A 19,443-nucleotide genomic window follows, 5' to 3' on the forward strand; every position below is an offset into this window, starting at 1 on the left:
TGATATAGATTTCATGTATGTAAAAACACATATTAACAAAGGTATCATTGGTCAAAGTTTTGTCTTAACGAAACAAAATACGCCAACTTTTGTGAAATGGAGAGAGTATTGGCTAATTCACAAAGAGCACATGCCTTAATGTTTGCACTCCTACATGATAAGCTTTGACTTTTTGCCTACTTTTGTTTCAAAGGATGATAATTGTTTCAGCAGAGGATTACAAAATAGTAGCGAAAAATATTCCATGTACTACATCATTACTTGTCTTCACAACTTTAATTAATTGCTTATCCTTTATCAAAAAGCTTAATACTTTTTCCGTCCAACAAAGGATGTCTCAACTTGACTAAATTTAAATGCATGTATACACTAAGTCATGTCTAAATACATTCAAATTTTGACAAACTTGAGACATCTTTTGTTAAACGGAGGGAATATGTAACTCTCGTCTAAAAGACTCGTCTTCACGTACAGCTAAAATACATACTGATAGAAGATGCACGAGGAGTCGTTAAAAAATAAACTGACTATGTCGCATGGACAAGAGTAAAACAAAATTCTCAGCTCACTAGCTGTAATTCAACGGTTGAACCGAACCATGCAGCGAGGAACCAGAGCGCCATGGCACGTGTACCGGCACATGCTTTCCCAAGGCTAATCGTACTCCATTAATCCGCCGATGTTTGGTCGTCGACTCGTCGTCTATGCACGGATCTGCATGCACCTGACCTTAAGAAACCCAATAATGCACCATCAGAATATAAAAGGAAAAACTGCGGCCATCACATGGCCCCATCTCGGTGCAAGCGCGTACTCCCAACACAACAAACACAACAGGCCCGGGGTCGTGATGCATCTAATGGCAAAGCTGCAACCAAAAGAAAGCACCACGATTCCACAAAGGTGCAGGATATAGGATTATTTTGCCATATGTGTGGCCGGCCGTGGCCTTGAGCACCACTGGCGGTACACATATGTCCCATCCTTTTTCGGTTTCCGACGGGAGCTTCGAGACGATTTCGTGTCAGAAAGGAGTGGGACGTTCTCGTTTCAGATAATAAGGAAAGCTTCCGTGCGTACGTGCTTTCGGTCCATTCTATGATCACAACCTACCCTGTCGTGGTCCTTTCTATCGTCCGATCTGTCCCAGGACCCAGGACGCGTACGAAAAGGCTGATAAAAACATATTTTCCATGTGCACAATCAAAAAGACGTGAGTATGATGTGGATCTCTGAAAAGAAAACGTTGAGACGGAGAAACTCTTCCGTCAGCAGGCAGTAGTTTTTTCGAACGGAACACTCACAAATGTTGCTCCCGGGGCCTGAGCCGGCTGGTCACGGACCCGGACTTCTCCGGTTCATGCGTCGATCGAAGAGCGACCCCCGGCACGGTGCAGCCACCTAAACCAGGTCGGGCCGCTCGGTCAGTCCGTCTCTATGTCTTCTTTCTCATCCAACAATCAGCTTCGCCCAATTTACACTGCTTTCTTTCACAGGAAAAGACCTCCTGCCGTTGACTGTAGAACCAACGCGGAAAGGGAGGGCAAATGTGCAAGAACGAAACTTAATTAGAACGGTAGCAAGAGGAGCACGGGCCGTACGACCTTTATATATAGGCGGGTGGAATGGTGAGCAGCTACCCACTTGATCGATCAACAACACAGGGAAGCATCTCCATTCCCCTTGGGCAATAGAGTAGCTAGCTAGCTGCTGCTCCTTTCCTGTGTTCCCCCAAAACAACGGCGTTCAACTGATCGATCATGGCGACGAGCGAGCTAGAATCACCCCCGCCGCTGCCGCTGCTGCTGTACGCGGCGATGGGCGCTGTTCTGGCGTGGTGCGCCGTGCGGGTGGCGGAGTGGGCTTGGTGGAGGCCGCGGAGGCTGGAGCGGGCGCTGCGCTCGCAGGGCCTCCGCGGCACGGCGTACCGGTCGCTGGCCGGCGACGCGGCGCTGGGCGTGCGGCTCAACGGGGAGGCCAGGTCCCGGACCTTGCCGCTGCGCTGCCACGACGTCGTGCCCCGGGCGATGCCCATGTTCCACCAGGCCATGAAGGAGCACGGTACGTATTACTGTACATGCTTGTTTCTCTCTTAGTCCTAACCCGAATCATGCATCTCTCTTCAGCCTTGACCATACTGTTGTACTGTTGCACTGGAATTAATCATCAGCTCATCTGGTCGTATCGTACGTACGTATGGTCGTCTCAAAAACACATGTTTCCACCAAAGGATTTATTGCTTCTCTTGGTTGACTAGAACCGTTTTCATTATGTACACTTGGAATTCACTTGCAATGAAAAATAGTACTCCGTAGCTTTAGGTAAGATCCATTCGTTATCCTAAACATGCATGGATGTATGTTGTTTTGTAATCTATACCACGTACGGAGTACAATTTTTCATATGTGTTCAAATAGCTTAATTTTAACTACTAGTACATTGCAATGTTGCAAAACAATCAAAGGGTAGAAGAGTAGAGTATTCATTGCAAAGAAGAGTATTCGGAAGAAAATTTAGTAATAAGTGGGACGTTTCAAAGAGTGCGGGAAGAAAATTCTGCGTTGAATCAGAAATTGCGTCCAGTAATGAACAGTGCAAAGTAGAAAGTCATCATGATCACTAGACTTTAGATCCCACCGTTCATACTTATTTAATGGATAGACTTTAGATCCCACCGATCATATTTTAATGGATACGTTTGGGTTTAATTAGTGATCTAGGAGGTCCGGTGTTCTAACAACAGCATCTTTTGTGGGCCTGTCCGAAGAAAAAAAAACATCTTTGGTGGGCACATCACACAATCAAGAAATGGACTATGTAGGCCCTTTCGCTAATACAATACAGATTCCCCATTTCTGTGTGTGATACTCACAGCTTAGCTGAAACTGAAACCTGTATTCTCTAAATAAACTTGTAACAAGCTACGCGTTGACCGTGAAAAATGAACTGACAGGTAAAATATCGATCACCTGGTTTGGGCCGGTGCCTAGAGTGACGATCACCAAGCCCGAGCTGGTGCGAGAAGTTCTGTCCAACAAGTTCGGCCACTTCGAGAAGCTCAAGCTCGGTCGTCTTCAGAGGATGCTGCACAACGGTGTGGGCAGCCACGAAGGCGAAAAGTGGGCCAAGCACAGGAGGATCATCAACCCTGCCTTCCATCTGGAGAAGCTCAAGGTACTAACATTTCTGACATTGGCATGGCAACCGGTTAATTGCAACCTTCAGGCTGTATAACAAATAATTTTGTCTCCAAATTTCAGCGCATGTTGCCGGCCTTTGCGGCATGTTGCACGGACCTGGTGCAGAGATGGGAAGGTTTATCCGCAGGCGACAAGCCTTACGAGGTCGATGTCTGGCCTGACATGCAGAACCTGACAGGGGATGTCATATCCCGCGCCGCATTCGGCAGCAGCTACCTCGAAGGCAGGAGGATCTTCCAGCTTCAGGGCGAGCAGGTTGAACTCGCCGTGATGGCCATGAACAAGATCCATATCCCGGGTTACATGTGAGTGCTCTGTTACCAGTCCTGGCCTCCTGGGCTCAACTACACATGATTGCTCCTACAGTGGGACTGATGAATTTCTTTTTTGTGCTGCAGGTTCTTGCCTACGAGAGCCAACCGAAGGATGAAGCAGATCGCTGCAGAGATCGAGAGGATCCTGAAAGGCATCATCGCGAAAAGGGAGAACGCCTTGAGAGCCGGCGAAGCCGCAAGCGACGATCTTCTCGGGCTGCTGCTGGAGTCAAACATGGCACACTGCAGCAGCGGGGACGGCAACTCGAAGGCCGGCATCACGACCGACGACGTGATCGGGGAGTGCAAGCTGTTCTACTTCGCCGGCATGGAGACCACGTCGGTGCTGCTGACGTGGACGATGATCGTGCTCTGCATGCACCCGGAGTGGCAGGACCGCGCCAGGGAGGAGGTCCTAAATGTCTTCGGGGAGAACCAGCCGGATTACGACGGATTAAGCCGCCTCAGAACCGTAAGCACTATACCGTCTTGCCGTGTTCTGATTTTAGAGATCAAGATTGTTGAATCTTTGAACTTGAATTGTGTTTGCAGGTGACGATGGTGTTGTACGAGGTGCTGCGGCTGTACACGCCGCTGACGACGCTCCACCGGAAGACGTACAAGCCGATGGAGCTGGGCGGGGTCAGGTACCCGGCGGGCGTGGTGCTGATGCTGCCGCTGCTGTGCGTGCACCACGACAAGGAGGTGTGGGGCGCGGACGCGGACGAGTTCAGGCCGGAGAGGTTCGCGGAGGGGGTCTCCAGGGCGTCCGCGGACGCGCCGGCGTTCTTCCCGTTCGGCTGGGGCCCGCGGATCTGCGTCGGACAGAACTTCGCGCTGCTCGAGGCCAAGATGGGGATCGCCATGATCCTGCAGCGCTTCTCCTTCGAGCTCTCGCCGTCCTACGCGCACGCGCCGTTCCCCGTCGGCCTGCTGCAGCCAGAGCACGGCGCGCAGATCAACCTCAAGAGGCTTCGGTAAAGCTAATGTGTTGTGTCGATCCGCATGTACAGCATAACCGGTGTGGGTGCTGAGAATCACTCGAGCACTCGAATTACGGAAAATGGGAGGAAAGCAAAACTACTTTTGTAACGAGGACTGGTATTTAACATCACTTTATTGATCATCCTACGGCTCGAGTGTTGTGGCGAGTCATTTTTGTGTTATCCACCCGTGATGCATATCCAAATTGAAAAATGCTGCACTGAACTAATTCCCTCACAAATCGGATCTTTTTTTTTTAAGGAACAAAAGATTTCATTAATTAACGAGAGTCTAGGGTACAATCGTAGAGGAGGGCTGGCTAAATAAAGTCAGGAAAATCTCCCAGCCACCAAGTAGTACTACGGTTACATTTTGAATGGTTTGCTAGACTATCACTAACACTATTCTGGTCACGAGAGATTTTCCGGACAGAAATTATCCTCCCCAAGGACAGAAGCTCCTTGATGTTTGTAACACGATGGTGGTAGACCGAGAGATTTGTGCCGCTGTTCGTGATTAGAGTCAAAGCTTCTGCAGAGTCAGTTTCCAGCATGGCAGGGAGTTCAGTGCACTAGAACATGAGCCGGAGACCGTCCTCACAGGCAGCAACTTCAGCATCAAGAGGGTCACAGCAATGGTCCAGGTATCTACACGCAGCTGCAAGGAGCTTTCCATCATGATCACGAATACAAACCCCGGTGGCCGCACTTCCAGAATCATGGTCGAAAGAACCATCCACATTCAATTTAATTGTACCTACAGGCGGAGGACTCCACTTAGCTGGGAGGTTCAGGTTCATCCTCTTTTCTCTAGCTCTGTTAGCTCTGTGATTGTGGTCTATGACTTGTTTCCCTTTGACGACATCAACAATAGGGGCTTGACTAATCAGCAGTAGTGAATCAACATAGCTCATTAAGAACCTTTTAGATCCCACAGCCGGCTCCCCCGGCTTGTTGTGTGTAATCTCATTATAAACATGGCAGATGCGCCAAAGAGTCATCAAAACACAGGTGCGTTGGAAATCGTTCAGTTGTTCGAGAAGCCGGAGCAGCCATTTTCTACCAGGTTCAATAATCTCTATAACTTTGGGCAAGTTCCAGGCTTCCAACATGAGTTCCCAAAGTTCCACAGCATGCGGGCATCTAAACAGGGCATGAAACGTATCTTCTTCTTCGCGATCACAAATAGGACAGATGGGTGGGGTGTCGATTTGTCTCCTTCTCAAACTCAACTGTGTTGACAGCGCGTCGTTTGCCACTTTCCAACCAAAAATCTTCACTTTATGCGGTACCTCAACCTGCCAAAGAATTTTCCATGCAGGGCGAACCCCATCTGGTCTAGCACTTGCTGCCCCTACATCCTGCTGGTTCATGACTTCTTTAAAGGCCAAATGGTAGGTGCTCTTCACACTGAAGGTTCCTTTTTTATCAGGGTGCCAGGCAAGGAAGTCAGCTTCATTTTTGCTCGACGGTTTAATTTTATAAATGTGTTCCCTGTCCATAGGTAGGAAGGTGTCTTGGATAATCTGTCTGTTCCATTGCCCATCATTAGTGAGGAGATCAGAGACTCAGCGGATACGGCAGCGACCTTGTGGGGTGACGGGTCTTCTTGACGAGCCCCAAGGAATCCAAGGGTCTCTCCAGATTCTTATACTAGTACCATTTCCCACTCTCCAAATAGCACCTTTTTTGAAAAGCTCTAGTCCGAACTCAATGGCTTTCCAGGAAGAGGAAGCATTGCCTGTGAACACAGTGTCAATCAGATTACCATTCGGGTAGTATTTAGCTCTAAGGACACGAGCGCATAAGCTGTTTGGTTGCTGCACCAAACACCAAGCCTGACGGGCCAAAAGAGCTTGGTTGAACAACAACATATCTCTAAATCCAAGTCCACCATGCGATTTGAGCCGTATCATAGTGTCGCAAGCAACCCAGTGCATCTTCTTCTTACCATTTTCCTTACCCCACCAAAAGTCACGCATGAGATTGGTGAGGTCCTCACAGAGGCCAGCAAGCAATTTGAACACCCCCATGACATACGTTGGGAGAGCTTAGCCAACAGATTTAATCGTAACCTCCTTTCCATCACTTGAGAGGTTAGCTTCTCCCCAAGTTAACAACCGTTTAGCAAGTTTTTCTTGAAGTGTTTGAAATTTCCCTTTATTCGTTCTTCCCTCTGGAGTTGGGAGCCCAAGGTATTTAGATTCAAATGTTAGTTGCTCAATAGCCAGGGTTCAACGAATATCATCACAAACAGTGGCCGGACAGGTATCACCAAACAGGACAGAGCACTTGCTATGACTAATTAATTGTCCCGTACACTTCGCATAGATCTGCAGCAATTACTTAACACGTTGTGCCTCCTCTTGGCAAGCTTGGAAGAAAAGGAGGCTATCGTCTGCAAATAGGAGATGGGAAACTCCAGGAGCATGTCTGCATATTTTTAACGGTGTGATTTGGCCTCTACGCTCAGCACGATTCAGAAGAGTAGACAGTCCATCGGCGACAAAGAGGAAAAGGAACAGAAAGAGAGGATCTCCCTTCCGTAGGCCTCTCGAAGGTGTAAAGGGCCTAAGGATATTACCATTGAGCTTAACAGAGTATCGTACAGAGGTGACACACGCCATGATCCATTGCACCCACTGCTTAGCAAACCCAAGCTTCAGCATAACTTCACGCAAGAAGGTCCGGTCAACTGTATCATAGGCCTTTGATAGATCCAATTTGTACGCACAAAAATTGCTTCGTTGGCTTGTGTTGTGCTCAATATAGTGAAAGCATTCAAAGGCGACCAAGGCATTGTTAGTAACTAGGCGACCTGGAACAAAGGGTTTTGGTATGGAGAGATGATTTCGCCGAGTATTGGGCGTAATCTGTTCACCAAACATTTAGTGACAATCTTGTAATCTGTTCACCAAACATTTAGTGACAATCTTGTACAGGACTGTGCAGAGACTAATAGGTCTAAAATCTTTTTACTCCTCCGGTTCATTCCCCTTGGGAATAAGCACTATTGCAGTGTCATTAGCTCCAGGTGGCATCACTCTAGTGGCAAAAAAAGTTTTAACAGCCTACGTGATCTCGGTTTTCAAAACTCCCCAATTCCTCTGAAAACCCGGGCGGGAAAGCCGTCAGGCCCCGTCGCCTTCCGTGGGCCAATTTGAAACAGTGCATCTAAAATTTCTTTATCTGTAAACTCGCTGCAAAGGATATTATTCATTTCCTCAGTTACTTTACTCTCAGTAATGTTCAGGATATCCTGCGGCTGCAAGCAGGCGTCATGGGTGAACAGGTTCTGGAAGAAGTCCGTTGCCATTTCCGCAAGGTCATCTGGGTTTGTGTGCCAATTTCCTGCAGCATCTTTGAGTTTTTTTATTTTATTTTTCCTCGCTCTACAGACTGCCTTCTTATGAAAGAAACTTGTATTTTGGTCCCCATCCTTAAGCCATTCCACACGTGAACGCTGCATCCAAATCATCTCTTCTCTAAACAGGAGCTCATTAATCTTATCATTTAGTCTCCTGATCTCACATGGCTCAGCTTGAACAGCATGCAAACGGTCAAGTTCTTTTCTAGCTATATTGAGTTGTTTAATCACATTTCCAAATCTTCTACGTCCCCATGACTGCAGGTGTTTCATAACAGCCCGCAGGCATTCAATGACAGAGGCAAGATCATTTTTCGGTCCAGCCATGCTCCAAGCCTCATCAATAATTTCCGAAAGCTCTGCAGCGCGTTCCCAGCAAACCTCATACATTCTAGCACAACTACCAGTGGAGAAAGCTTGTTCCCTATTTAACTTGATGTGCACAAGGCTGTGATCGGAACAAGGGGAGGTCAGGTGTTGGACAGAGGCCTCCGTGAACAGATCATGCCAATTCTCGTCTGCAACTGCTCTATCAAGGCGAACCCGAACATTCTGGCGCCCCTGTTGCCTGTTATCAAAGGTGAAGGGATGCCCTTTAAAACCAAGATCATGAAGATTACAGTAATCAAGAGTATCCCGGAACATGCGCATCTGTCCTTCGGGGCGCTTGCTACAAGACATGTGTTCGTGTTGCCACATTGCTTCATTGAAATCACCACAGACCATCCAGGGAAGGTTGGATCTGAGCTTCAGTTCCTGTAGTGTTGACCACAGGCGGTGCCTGTTCTCAGTGCGAGGTTCCCCATAGATACCGGTTGTACACCACCACACATCATTCACAGACTCACGAATATAAGCATCATTGTAACGTTTATTCAAATCTTTTATTTCCACACATAAACTCTCATGCCAAAAGAGGGCTAATCCCCCACTTTTACCTTGGCTGCTAACACCAGCAAAACCCTTAAGACCAAGCCGACCTCTAAGGTGGCGAACTTTATTAGCATCTTGCCTAGTTTCAGAAATAAAAACAAGTTTTGCATGCAAACTATGGGAAAGGTGAACCAGATCACGAACTGTCGGGGTGTTCCCAATCCCCCGGCAGTTCCACACCAGGCAATCCATCACTCTTGACGGGGCGCCACATTTGGCCCCGTCAGTTCACCAGCGGCCCCTGGACTGGTTGCCTCCTCTGCAGTTCCTCCTCCCTGCTGCTCCTCCTGCACATCACCATCAATACACTTGTACCTCTTGGCCTGATCTTCAGTTTGTATTTCTTCTTCAGCAGCTTCAGTCTTGTCCCTTTTTCCCAGCAACTGTCCCTGCAGCTTGACGAAGGACTGTGCCATCTGCTTTGCTTCTTCCTCACGCAGTTCCTTCATGATGCTCCCATCAGGCTGGAAGCAGTTCTTCAGAGCAGGCACCTTGGTGTAGGAGCGGTCAGCACCTTGGACGACCGTCCGAGCGGCCACACTCGTACGGTACCTTCTCAGCCAGCCGGCCTTTGTCTTCAGCCTGTGGACAGTAGCTGAAATTTGTTTGTCAGTTAGAACCTGTTTCATCTTACTCTGTTCCGCACCTTCCTCCTGCACTTTCATGTTGTTGACAGCAGCTAGCGGTTGGTCTCCCTCGTGTCAGGTAGCGTCGTCCCTCCCGGGCAGCTCGAGGGTGACCCCTCCTAGCGCCGACAGCCTCACACTCCGTCCTCCCACCACCTCGCCGTCCCCTTAGGCCGTGGCTGGGCAAAGCTAGCGCAACCGGGTGAGAGGGGCAGTGGAGAGCGCACCCGTCTCAGCGTGTAGATGGTAGCAACAGTGCATCGACGCCTGTCGTGACCATCCATGGTGTGGAGCGCGGGGTGCGGCGCTCGTGGACGACCCTGGCATGGCGGCATGCCAGTGTTGAGGTCAGTTGCGCCATCTCTGTGTGGCCTTGGCAGGGCCCTTGCGCGCATCGCGTATCCTGGCTGCGGCACCCAAGAGCGCTGCTCGGCCGTCCCGCCACTCCCTCGGCTCCAGCCCTGATCTACGCATTTAGGGAGGTGCGACTGCCGGTGAAAACCAAGCCAACCTCAGTCATGGCGGACAATGGGGGCGTCTATGCATCGTTACCTTACCGAATGCATCGTTCTTGTAGTTCTCTCCCCTTCGCTCAGGCTGCTTCGGGAGAAACCCCGGATTTGGGTCTCCTTAGATAGGGCGATGGCAATGCTCGGCGCCATTTCTTCCTCCTGAGCGCATCATCTTGGAGGGTCTCGAGGTGGAGCGGCGTGGCATTTTCTGCATTGACAACGGCAGGTCTAAGTGGCGTGGTGCAGCGGGGTCTCGGTGGCGGACGCGTGATAATGGACGCGTGAGGGGCGGTGGCGTTGTCTAGCGTCGTGGTTACGTCGATGGCAAGCCTGATAAGGTCAATGCTTTGATCCTTGTCGTGAAGATGAGTTGGCGAAAGATCATGGGGTGTTGTGCAAATTTGTTTTTAAGTGTTGGGTTGATTCCGACCTTGCATTCGAATCCTACACTTTTTTATCCAATGGCCTACGGAGAAAGTTGTCGCACCAGTGACACCCGGGGTACCACCTCTGCGCGACGCGTGGGCCCCTCCCCAGGTTCCCGGGAAGGTCTCATCCCGGGGAGCGCCGACGAGCTTCCCGGGAAGCTAGCAGCCCGAAAGGGGCTAGCAGGGCTTCGGGGAATATTCCCGCTTAGGCACCTCCCGGGAAGCAACTTCCCGGGAGGAGGTTTCCGGATGCGCTGGGCCCGGGTGCTTCCCGGGTCGACTTGCGGGGACTGGGGGTTCCCGGACGCGTGCCCCCGTCTCGGGTCGTGGGGCCCACTGGACAGCGCCGCGCGGGCGCGTGGCGGGCGCGGAACGCGCGGCCCCACCAAGGCAAGGAATAAGGCGCGCGGCTCAGTAAACGAGCCGATCGACGGGTAGTTACCCGTCCGATCCAAGGAACAGTGCTTGCCTAATCCTATCCTAGGGTCTTAGGCCCCTAGCAGCGGAGGTGGCACCCATGCATGCCACCAGCTCACCGGGGAGAGTTGCGTGCCTCCCCGTTGGACACTTGTAGCCCATGCACCGTGGCACATGTGGCATCCCCTTATGTATAAAAGGAGGACCCATGCCAACGGTCAAGGGGGTTAGACGGTTGACGGGTCAGACGGTTGGGAGGATAGTGAGTTGATCAGTTGGTTTCGGTGGCCAGCAAGCAGAGAATAGTAAGGAGTACTTAGACATTGAGAGGAAGCCCGGGAACTGGCCTGGCAAAAAAATTGTAAATGCTTGATCCGCAATCAATATCAGTTCAGATAGGCAGGACGTAGGGTTTTACACCTCCGGGTGGCTCGAACCTAGGTAAAAAACGGGTGTGCATTTGTTCTGGTACTAGCGCGCCCTCTTGGCACTTGGTCTCACCGGCCCCATAGGGCCTCATCGGCCGTGCCGACGATAACCGGGTCTCCGCCCCAGACGCCTCTACCGAACCTAAAAGGGGGACGTGGCTGCACGCCCCCGGTGTCGGAGCACCGAGCGACGACAAAAGTTTACACTGAATAGAGCTTTCCACTGCATACATCGAAATCGATGACATTAAATTGAAAAGGGAGAAGATACATTTACATACATCGAAATCGATGACATTAAATTGAAAAGGGAGAAAATACATTTACAACGTGTTGGCATCCCCAAGCTCAACCCATGCTTGTCTCAAGTATGTAGGATGACATAAGAGAACAACTTCTGAAGTTTAATATTGCTTCATACATACGTTTTTGTGAATCTTTTCAAGTACACAGTTATCTTAACTCTTTGCATTCATAGATTCTAGACAAAGATAAACAGCATAAGACAAGTGTCCCAACTTATCTAGATTTTAGTATTCAAACCTTTGCGCATAAAATCGATCCCAATAACACAAATGGCATACAAGTCGTGTACGTGAGAATGTGGGTGGAAAACAAGAATTTCATCTAAGATTACATAACTTTTAAAAGTACTTAGCACTGTTGGTATAGAAATAAAAGGATTGCAATAATTTATTTTTATTTTTCCCATAAGAAAGAAAGAAAATGGTAAAATCTCATGAAGTGTTACGCGGACATGGTGATCACCAGGCTCCTGCAAGCGGCGGCTAGGGCTTCCACGCCCTCCACCGGCAGCCCCACCTCCGGTGGCCTTCCTGTCCTTGGAGACGCGGCAGATCCCAGCCGCTCGCTGGCGGAAGGATATTTCGTTTCTTGTTTTAGGTTTCTTCTTTGTCTTCTTCGAGATAGCGATGAGGTGGCGCATTTAGCAGCCAGAATAGGGTCTTTCCCACCATGTTCTCGCTCCTGCGGTGCGCCTAGCGCCAGAAGAGGACGCGTGGAATGGTGTGTCTGAAAAATCCCTTGGGATCTGGTCGGCTTTTTGTTCGACTTTCGCGTTTGTTCATGTGGTTTCAGGCCCGGTTCTTTCTATCTATGATTCATATCTTTGACAATGGTTGCCGCTCTAGTGTCTGTAGGGCCTTAGCATGACGACTATTCCACCGTCTAGTACCACAATTTCTGCTTGGCTCCGTGATGGAGGTGCAATAATGGTGGTCCACCTTCGGCTCGTTCTAATGCTTGTTGGCGTTGCTAGGTGGTCCTATGACCTATTTGTAGTTTTTGTTATTTTTAGGACTCTTTTATTGCCATTGATAATTATTAATGATCACCTTGCAAAGGAAAGAAAGAAATGCACGTGATAGAAGGAAGAAGGGAATCCCTGGACTGTTTTTTATTTCCGAAAACAAAAACACTTTTTGTGTTTTTCAGATCTCCCGAGTCCCAACACAACACAAGAGTCTTGTTTGCCTGCTCTAGACCTCGACGATGTGACATAGTGGATGGCACCTGTGGGCTGCGGATGTAGCAAGCAAGAAAAATCAAAGCCGCCATTAGACAAGTCTTCACCTCCGAGTCGCCTTTGGCATGTCACGGTCTACCGGCCATTACATATCCTAGGAAGCAGAGATAGAGATTTTAGAGACCCAGATCATCACAGAGCATGGTGACTCTCGGCTTATCACAGATAGCACCATGGAGCTTCCTCTGCGCGCTCGGGGTCGGGGCTGTTCTCTCGTGCGCATGGCGGCTACTAGCTCGGGCCTGGCTCGGCCCACAAAGGGTGGCCCTGGCCCTGCGCGCCCAGGGCCTCCGCGGCACGACGTACCGCTTCCCCTCCGGCGACGTGAAGGAGTACGTGCGGCTCCTCGCGGCGGCGCGCTCCGATCCCATGCCTCTGTCGTCGCACGACATCACCGCCCGAGTGCTCCCGTTCGACCATGGCATCATCAAGCAACACGGTAATAATTAACCCAACGCATCCTTCAAAAAATATTTTTTTCCAGAGCATGACATCACCGCCCGAGTGCCCCCAAGCCCAAATGATTTTCCAGAGCAACAAGAATTTCTTTAAGAGACATACGGCCCAGTGGCCCAGTCCGCCCACCCAGGCTTCCCACCTGCGCAGCGGACCATACACGATACGGGAGCGCCGGTTCCGGCGAGCGGCAGCCAACCCCGAGCCCCTTCGCCCCGCCTCCCCTCCCCCATACATGGAGCTGGCCACTTCCGACCCGGCGACCAGCACACAGCAGCGGCGCGACCTACGACCCGGCGGCCGGCGACCAGCAGCAGAGCACAGCATCGGCGCCGGCGCGACGGCCCGCGACTAGCAGGCTGCAGCTGCGACCTCGACGGCGACTCGGCAAGGCAAGCAAAGCACACCAGCACAGTTTGACCCTTCCGGCTCCCCGACGAGCATATTCTCCCCAAATTCTCAGTCCCAAATTTCTAATTAGGGATTTTCTTGTTGTTTGAACTGCAGGTTTGTCCAGTGTTCTACTACCTCCGATCCTAAATTCTTGTCGTGGTTTTAGTTCAAATTTAGGATCGGAGGGAGTAGGTAAGTAGGGGATAAGAGAGAGATTAGTGGTGCTAGCCGGCTAGGACTTGGGAATTGGACTGAAATGGGTAAAAGGGTTTTCTCTTCATGGCTAGAGTATTCACAGCACAGTCATCGTGCCTATTTGTCTATTTTGCTTTGTTTCCAACAAAAATATTTTAGCAAAAGGTGGTTCTGACGTATTCTCAGTACATGGATTTAGCAAATGGAAGAAGGTTATGATGGAAAATCTTGTGCATTCTTAGGCCATGTAAGCTCTGCCACTGAATTAACCCCCTCGCTGCGTTAATTAGCCCATAGGCCATAGCTCCATACATACAGGTTTGCTCTGATAATTTGTAGCTATGCTGCTGAATGACATGAGAAATCATTGCAGGTAAAATTGCTGTGACATGGTTCGGTCCAGAGCCCAGGGTGGTGGTGAACGATCCTAAACTGTTCCGGGAGATCCTAGCGAACAAACACGGGCAGTTTGGGAAGCAGAAGTCCATTCTTTGGATCGAGAGGCTGTTGGCCAACGGGCTGACGACCCACCAAGGTGACAAGTGGGTCAACCACCGTAGGATCATCAACCACGCGTTCCATCTCGAGAAGCTCAAGGTGTCATGATGTCACTCCCGGGCTCCCAAATTAAACCTTCTCCTTCTGTAGATTGTGGTGGCTAACGGGGGATTGTTTCTTGCAGAGAATGTTGCCGGCTTTTGCTGCGTGTTCCAGTGAGCTTGTACGCAGATGGGTGGACTCTGTGGGATCGGGTGATGTGCAGGAGATAGATGTCTGGCCAGAGTTCGAGAATCTCACGGGTGACGTCATCTCCCGAGCGGCGTTCGGGAGCAGCTTCGGTGAAGGGAGAAGGATCTTTCAGCTGCAGTCTGAGCAAGCACAGAACGCTGTCAAGATGGCAAGCAAAATGTATATCCCAGGTTACAGGTAAGCTCACACTTTTAGAAACCCAATTAGTATGTAGATATGTGTACTGATTGAAAGGGAGGGCAATATTTCGTCAGAATATGAAGAAGATAACAACTGTCTGAATATACCGTGTCCCATGTAGTACTGTAACAAATCTGAGAAAAAGCAAACTGTCCAGAGCGAGCTTGATATGCATGTTTCTCAGACTACGACGGAATGACAGAAGCTGCTTGAATCTCTAAATATGATGTCGTGCAATCTGTTAATTTTTTCTTGTCCAGGTTCCTACCAACAAAGCTCAATGCAAGGATGAAAGCAAATGTCCGTGAGGTCGAAGTACTCCTGAAAGGCGTAATCACAAAGAGGGAGAAGGCGATGAAGGACGGCCTTGCCAACAATGATGATCTGCTCGGCGTGATGATGGACTCCAACATTAAAGAAAGCCAAGAAGCCGGAAGCTCCAGACCAACGATGACCACCGAGGACATAATTGGGGAGCTGAAGCTCTTCTACTTCGCAGGAATGGAGACCACCGCGGTGCTGCTCACATGGGCAATGGTCGTGCTAAGCATGCATTCTGAGTGGCAGGACCGTGCACGGGAGGAGGTTCTTCTCGTCTTTGGAAAGAACCAGCCAGATTCCGAGGGCATCAATCGGCTCAAAGTTGTGAGTAGACTGTAGAACAGAGCAGAGCCGATAGACTGACATACAATTTCAGATTTTACTTTGCAACTCTGATTAGTTCCATCTTCCCTGCTGCAGGTGACTATGATACTACATGAGGTTCTTAGGCTGTACCCGCCAATCCTACAACTTGGCCGGGAGGCGTACAAAGAGACTGAGCTGGGCGGTGTGACGTATCCGCCCGGCGTTACATTTGCGCTGCCGATTGTGTGCATCCACCATGATCCGGATGTGTGGGGAGAAGACGTCGACGAGTTTAAGCCGGAGAGGTTCGCAGAGGGCATCGCCGGCGCGTCCAAGGACTCGCCGGCGTTCTTTCCGTTCGGCTGGGGGCCGCGGATCTGCGTCGGCCAGAACTTTGCGCTGCTGGAGGCCAAGATGGGATTGAGCATGATCCTGCAGAACTTCTGGTTTGAGCTCTCGCCGTCTTACAAGCATGCGCCATGCCCCGTCTCAACTCTTCAACCCCAGCATGGAGCGCAGATTAAGCTCATGAAACTCTAAACACTTTGTTAATTACTCCAATTAGCATGTATCTGGACCCCTGAGAACCGTGGACATGGGGATTACTCCGTGATTAGGATGGTGATCCTGGACATGGGGATTAATTAGCTAGTGTGATTAAAGATGTCAGGCTCATGCCGGACATCCCATATAAAAGAAACAGAGAATAATGCACATCTTGACACATGTCTTGTGAATCATGGTAACAACAAATTCGCCATTCTGTTTCCCGACACTGACAATTGGATACGTACGCGATGATGGCAGAAACATGTCAGCAAAAGCATCCCGATTCAGCTGCAGCATGAAGCCTCGGTTGCTCCATCAAAACATTATCCTAACGTTCATGGAGAAACAGCTCGTCTTCACGACTTCACCGCGTCCTATAAGTTTGTTTCCTCCTACGGTTCTTGCTCACCATCAAACAGTGAGCTACGCTTCAGAGTTCAGCTCAGCCATGGCGATCGCAGCAGTGCTATCGCAACCGTGGAGCTTGGTTTTCTCACTGGGGGCAATCGTGGCCCTGTGGTGGGCCTGGCGGGTGCTTGAGTTGGCCTGGATCAACCCGCGGAGGCTGGGCCTAGCCCTGCAGGCCCAGGGCCTACGCGGCACCGCGTACCGCTTCCCGTTCGGCGATCTGAAGGAGTTCGCGCGGCTGGTTGCAGTTGCCCGCTCCAAGCCCATCATGCCGCCGTCCCACAGTATCACGCCACGCGTGGCTCCTCTGTACCACAACGTGATCAAGGAACACGGTAAGTAATTCCCGACCATCGTGTTACACTACACAATGCTTTTACCCAAACGATAATTAGCGAGTACAGCTGCAATTGTTGAGAGGCTAGCTTCGTCCAACTCAGAGAAATTAAGCTGAAATTGCAGGGAAGATTTCAGTGACCTGGTTCGGGCCGATGCCGCGGGTGATCGTGAACGACCCTAAACTGGTGCGAGAGATACTGTCCAACAAGTTTGGGCATTTCCGGAAACGCAAGTTCACTAACGGCATCGTGAGGCGGCTGGCCAACGGGCTCGTCAGCCACGACGGCGAGAAATGGGCCACTCACCGGAGGATAATTAACCCCGCATTCCATGTCGAGAAACTCAAGGCTAGTATATACGCACAAAACTGATCTCCACTTTTTTTCCCTTTTGCTGTTCGGTTCAAATTAACTTGAAACTCCGTCCTAGGCTTTGCGTGTTTGAATGATGTGTCTGGTTGCTCTGCAGAAAATGTGGCCAGCTTTCGTTGCCTGTTGCAACGAGCTGGTAACCAGGTGGGAGGAACGCGTGGGAACTGACGAGGTGAGGGAGATAGATGTCTGGCCGGAGTTTCAGAACCTCACAGGCGACGTGATCTCGCGTGCGGCCTTCGGCAGTAGCTTCAGCGAGGGGAGAAGGATTTTCCAGATTCAGTCAGAGCAGGCCCAAAATGTAGTCAGGATGGTCAACACTCTCTACCTCCCAGGTTTCAGGTGAGTCTCGTCTCCCGCAAAAATCTCTACAGTCTCTGACGGTTGAACAATTCCTCTGTACGTAATTACCCCTCTCGGTCATATAGATTCCTGCCGACAAAGCTCAACAGAAGGGTGAAAGCAAACGCGTGCGAGGTGGAAACGCTGCTGAAAGGCATAATCCGCAAGAGGGAGAAGGCCATGGAAGCAGGCAGTGCCAGCAACGAAGATCTGCTAGGCGTGCTGATGGAGTGCAACATCGCGGAGAGCAAAGAGGCCGGGAACTCCAAGCCTGTCATGACCATGGACGACATCATCGGGGAGCTCAAGCTCTTCTACTTCGCCGGGATGGACACCACCGCGGTGCTGCTCACCTGGACAATGGTCGCGCTGAGCATGCACCCCGAGTGGCAGGACCGCGCCAGGGAGGAGGTCCTGTACGTCTTCGGGGAGAAGAACCAGCCGGACTTCGACGGGATAAACCAATTGAAAGTTGTGAGTGCTCTGAATCTCCAAAAACTACACAAACTTGTGCGTATACTCCGTATTTCATTGCATCTCTGAAGAAGTAGTTCAAATTGTGGTTCTGACATTTTTGGGCGGCCGTGCAGGTGGGCATGATACTGTACGAGGTTCTGAGGCTGTACCCGCCGGTGATACAGTTCGATCGGCAGACGTACAAGGAGATCGAGCTGGGTGGTATCAAGTACCCGCCTGGGGTGATCCTGTCGCTGCCGATCGTGTTCCTTCACCATGACAAGGATGTATGGGGAGAAGACGCCGACGAGTTCAGGCCGGAGAGGTTCGCGGAGGGCATCTCCAAGGCGTCCAGGAACTCGCCGGCCTTCTTCCCCTTCGGCTGGGGCCCGAGGATATGCGTCGGCCAGAACTTCGCGCTGATCGAGGCCAAGATGGCGCTGAGCAAGATACTGCAGCGCTTCTCGTTCGGGTTGTCGCCGTCCTACATGCACGCGCCGTTCCCGGTCTCCACTCTGCAGCCTGATCATGGCGCACAGATCATGCTGAAAAAACTCTAGCCAAGTATATTTCCATTTTTATTTCCGGTTTCTCTAATTCTCGGTTGGTCGAATTTGTAAGTCTCGACTGCCTAAAACTGCCCACTAGTGAGCCTAAAGTTGAGTCAGAAAAATGTGCACGTCCAAAGCGGCATGCTCGTCGTTCCTTGCAACCCCAACCAAAACTGCTGGTTCTTTTTTTTTTTGTTTTTTGCGGGGAACAAAACTGCTGGTTCTGACTTGGGTGAAGTAATAATCACAGGCCTAGGGAAATTTCGCTGCCATCGTAGGCTAGCACGGTTCGCCAAAAAAACTACTCCGCCTCACTTTGATTAGGGAGTGCTACTAATTAAGTAATAATCACATAATCAATCTCAGTTCGAAAAATATCACACGCTTTATCAAGCCCTTTCTTTATGACTAATCGATTGTGCTACTGTATTAGACACACAAACGTACGACAAGTCAGATGCTAAACATTTTGCCGGGTCACCTGCGGTTTTGCTCCGCCTCCCTGGCTCCCTCACGTGCTCCGCGGCCATTTCTCACCCCTGATCCGCACGCGCGTGGGGGGGAGGTCACAGGGTACGTTTAGCAGTGCACAACAGATCAAGCGCCGGCCACGTGTACCCCACCAACTCTGCAATTACCAAAGACCTATGTACACACGTTCGCCCAATCGGACTCACTTACCTCTGGGCCCTGCCGCTCTCCAGCTGTCCGCGAGAGGAAATAGGCTGCGGGTCAGATAAAGTGGGACTGTGGGACTAATCGTTAGCAGGAGTAAATTAAACGGGTGGACTCCGCCTGCCATGATGAGCTACCCCATCCGCACCGTCCACGTGTACCCATCGGCTCTTGAAACCATTCGCCTACCCGCCAATTTTGTACAGTTCCTCATCCAAGTGACACGTGGGCCCCGAGCGTATTGGGGATCGGCTGTCAGTGACTGTTTAGGGGGGTCGCGGAGTACACTTGAACGTGCCAACAGCGGAAGGATCGTTGAGAGCCGCAATTCATCCCCCGAAAGGGCGGAAAAGTAACCTAAAACTTTCTTCTCTAAGTCGCTTCAAAGTGGGGCCGG

General features: G+C 50.6%; 3 protein-coding genes across 3 annotated transcripts; all 3 read left to right on the top strand.

The window, feature by feature from the left end:
• The first annotated feature begins 1,546 nt into the window (after positions 1-1,546).
• LOC100829389 (cytochrome P450 72A15) lies at positions 1,547-4,678 on the top strand. Its single transcript, XM_003566869.4, has 5 exons — positions 1,547-2,061; positions 2,954-3,174; positions 3,261-3,505; positions 3,599-3,986; positions 4,067-4,678. The coding sequence occupies exons 1-5, from the start codon at positions 1,761-1,763 to the stop codon at positions 4,493-4,495; spliced, it is 1,584 nt and encodes a 527-aa protein (XP_003566917.1). The 5' UTR covers positions 1,547-1,760; the 3' UTR covers positions 4,496-4,678.
• Positions 4,679-12,716: 8,038 nt separating this feature from the next.
• On the top strand, positions 12,717-16,095 carry LOC100842753 (cytochrome P450 72A13). Its single transcript, XM_003569360.4, has 5 exons — positions 12,717-13,193; positions 14,172-14,395; positions 14,481-14,725; positions 14,989-15,373; positions 15,470-16,095. The coding sequence occupies exons 1-5, from the start codon at positions 12,896-12,898 to the stop codon at positions 15,893-15,895; spliced, it is 1,578 nt and encodes a 525-aa protein (XP_003569408.1). The 5' UTR covers positions 12,717-12,895; the 3' UTR covers positions 15,896-16,095.
• Positions 16,072-18,565, top strand: LOC100842137 (cytochrome P450 72A14). Its single transcript, XM_003569358.3, has 5 exons — positions 16,072-16,647; positions 16,775-16,998; positions 17,120-17,364; positions 17,451-17,838; positions 17,955-18,565. Exons 1-5 carry the CDS (start codon positions 16,095-16,097, stop codon positions 18,378-18,380), a joined length of 1,836 nt encoding a protein of 611 aa, XP_003569406.2. The 5' UTR covers positions 16,072-16,094; the 3' UTR covers positions 18,381-18,565.
• The last annotated feature ends 878 nt before the right edge of the window (positions 18,566-19,443 follow it).

The sequence above is a fragment of the Brachypodium distachyon genome, chromosome 2 (genome assembly GCF_000005505.3).
Source record: "Brachypodium distachyon strain Bd21 chromosome 2, Brachypodium_distachyon_v3.0, whole genome shotgun sequence".
In the NCBI taxonomy this organism is placed as follows: Eukaryota; Viridiplantae; Streptophyta; class Magnoliopsida; order Poales; family Poaceae; genus Brachypodium; species Brachypodium distachyon.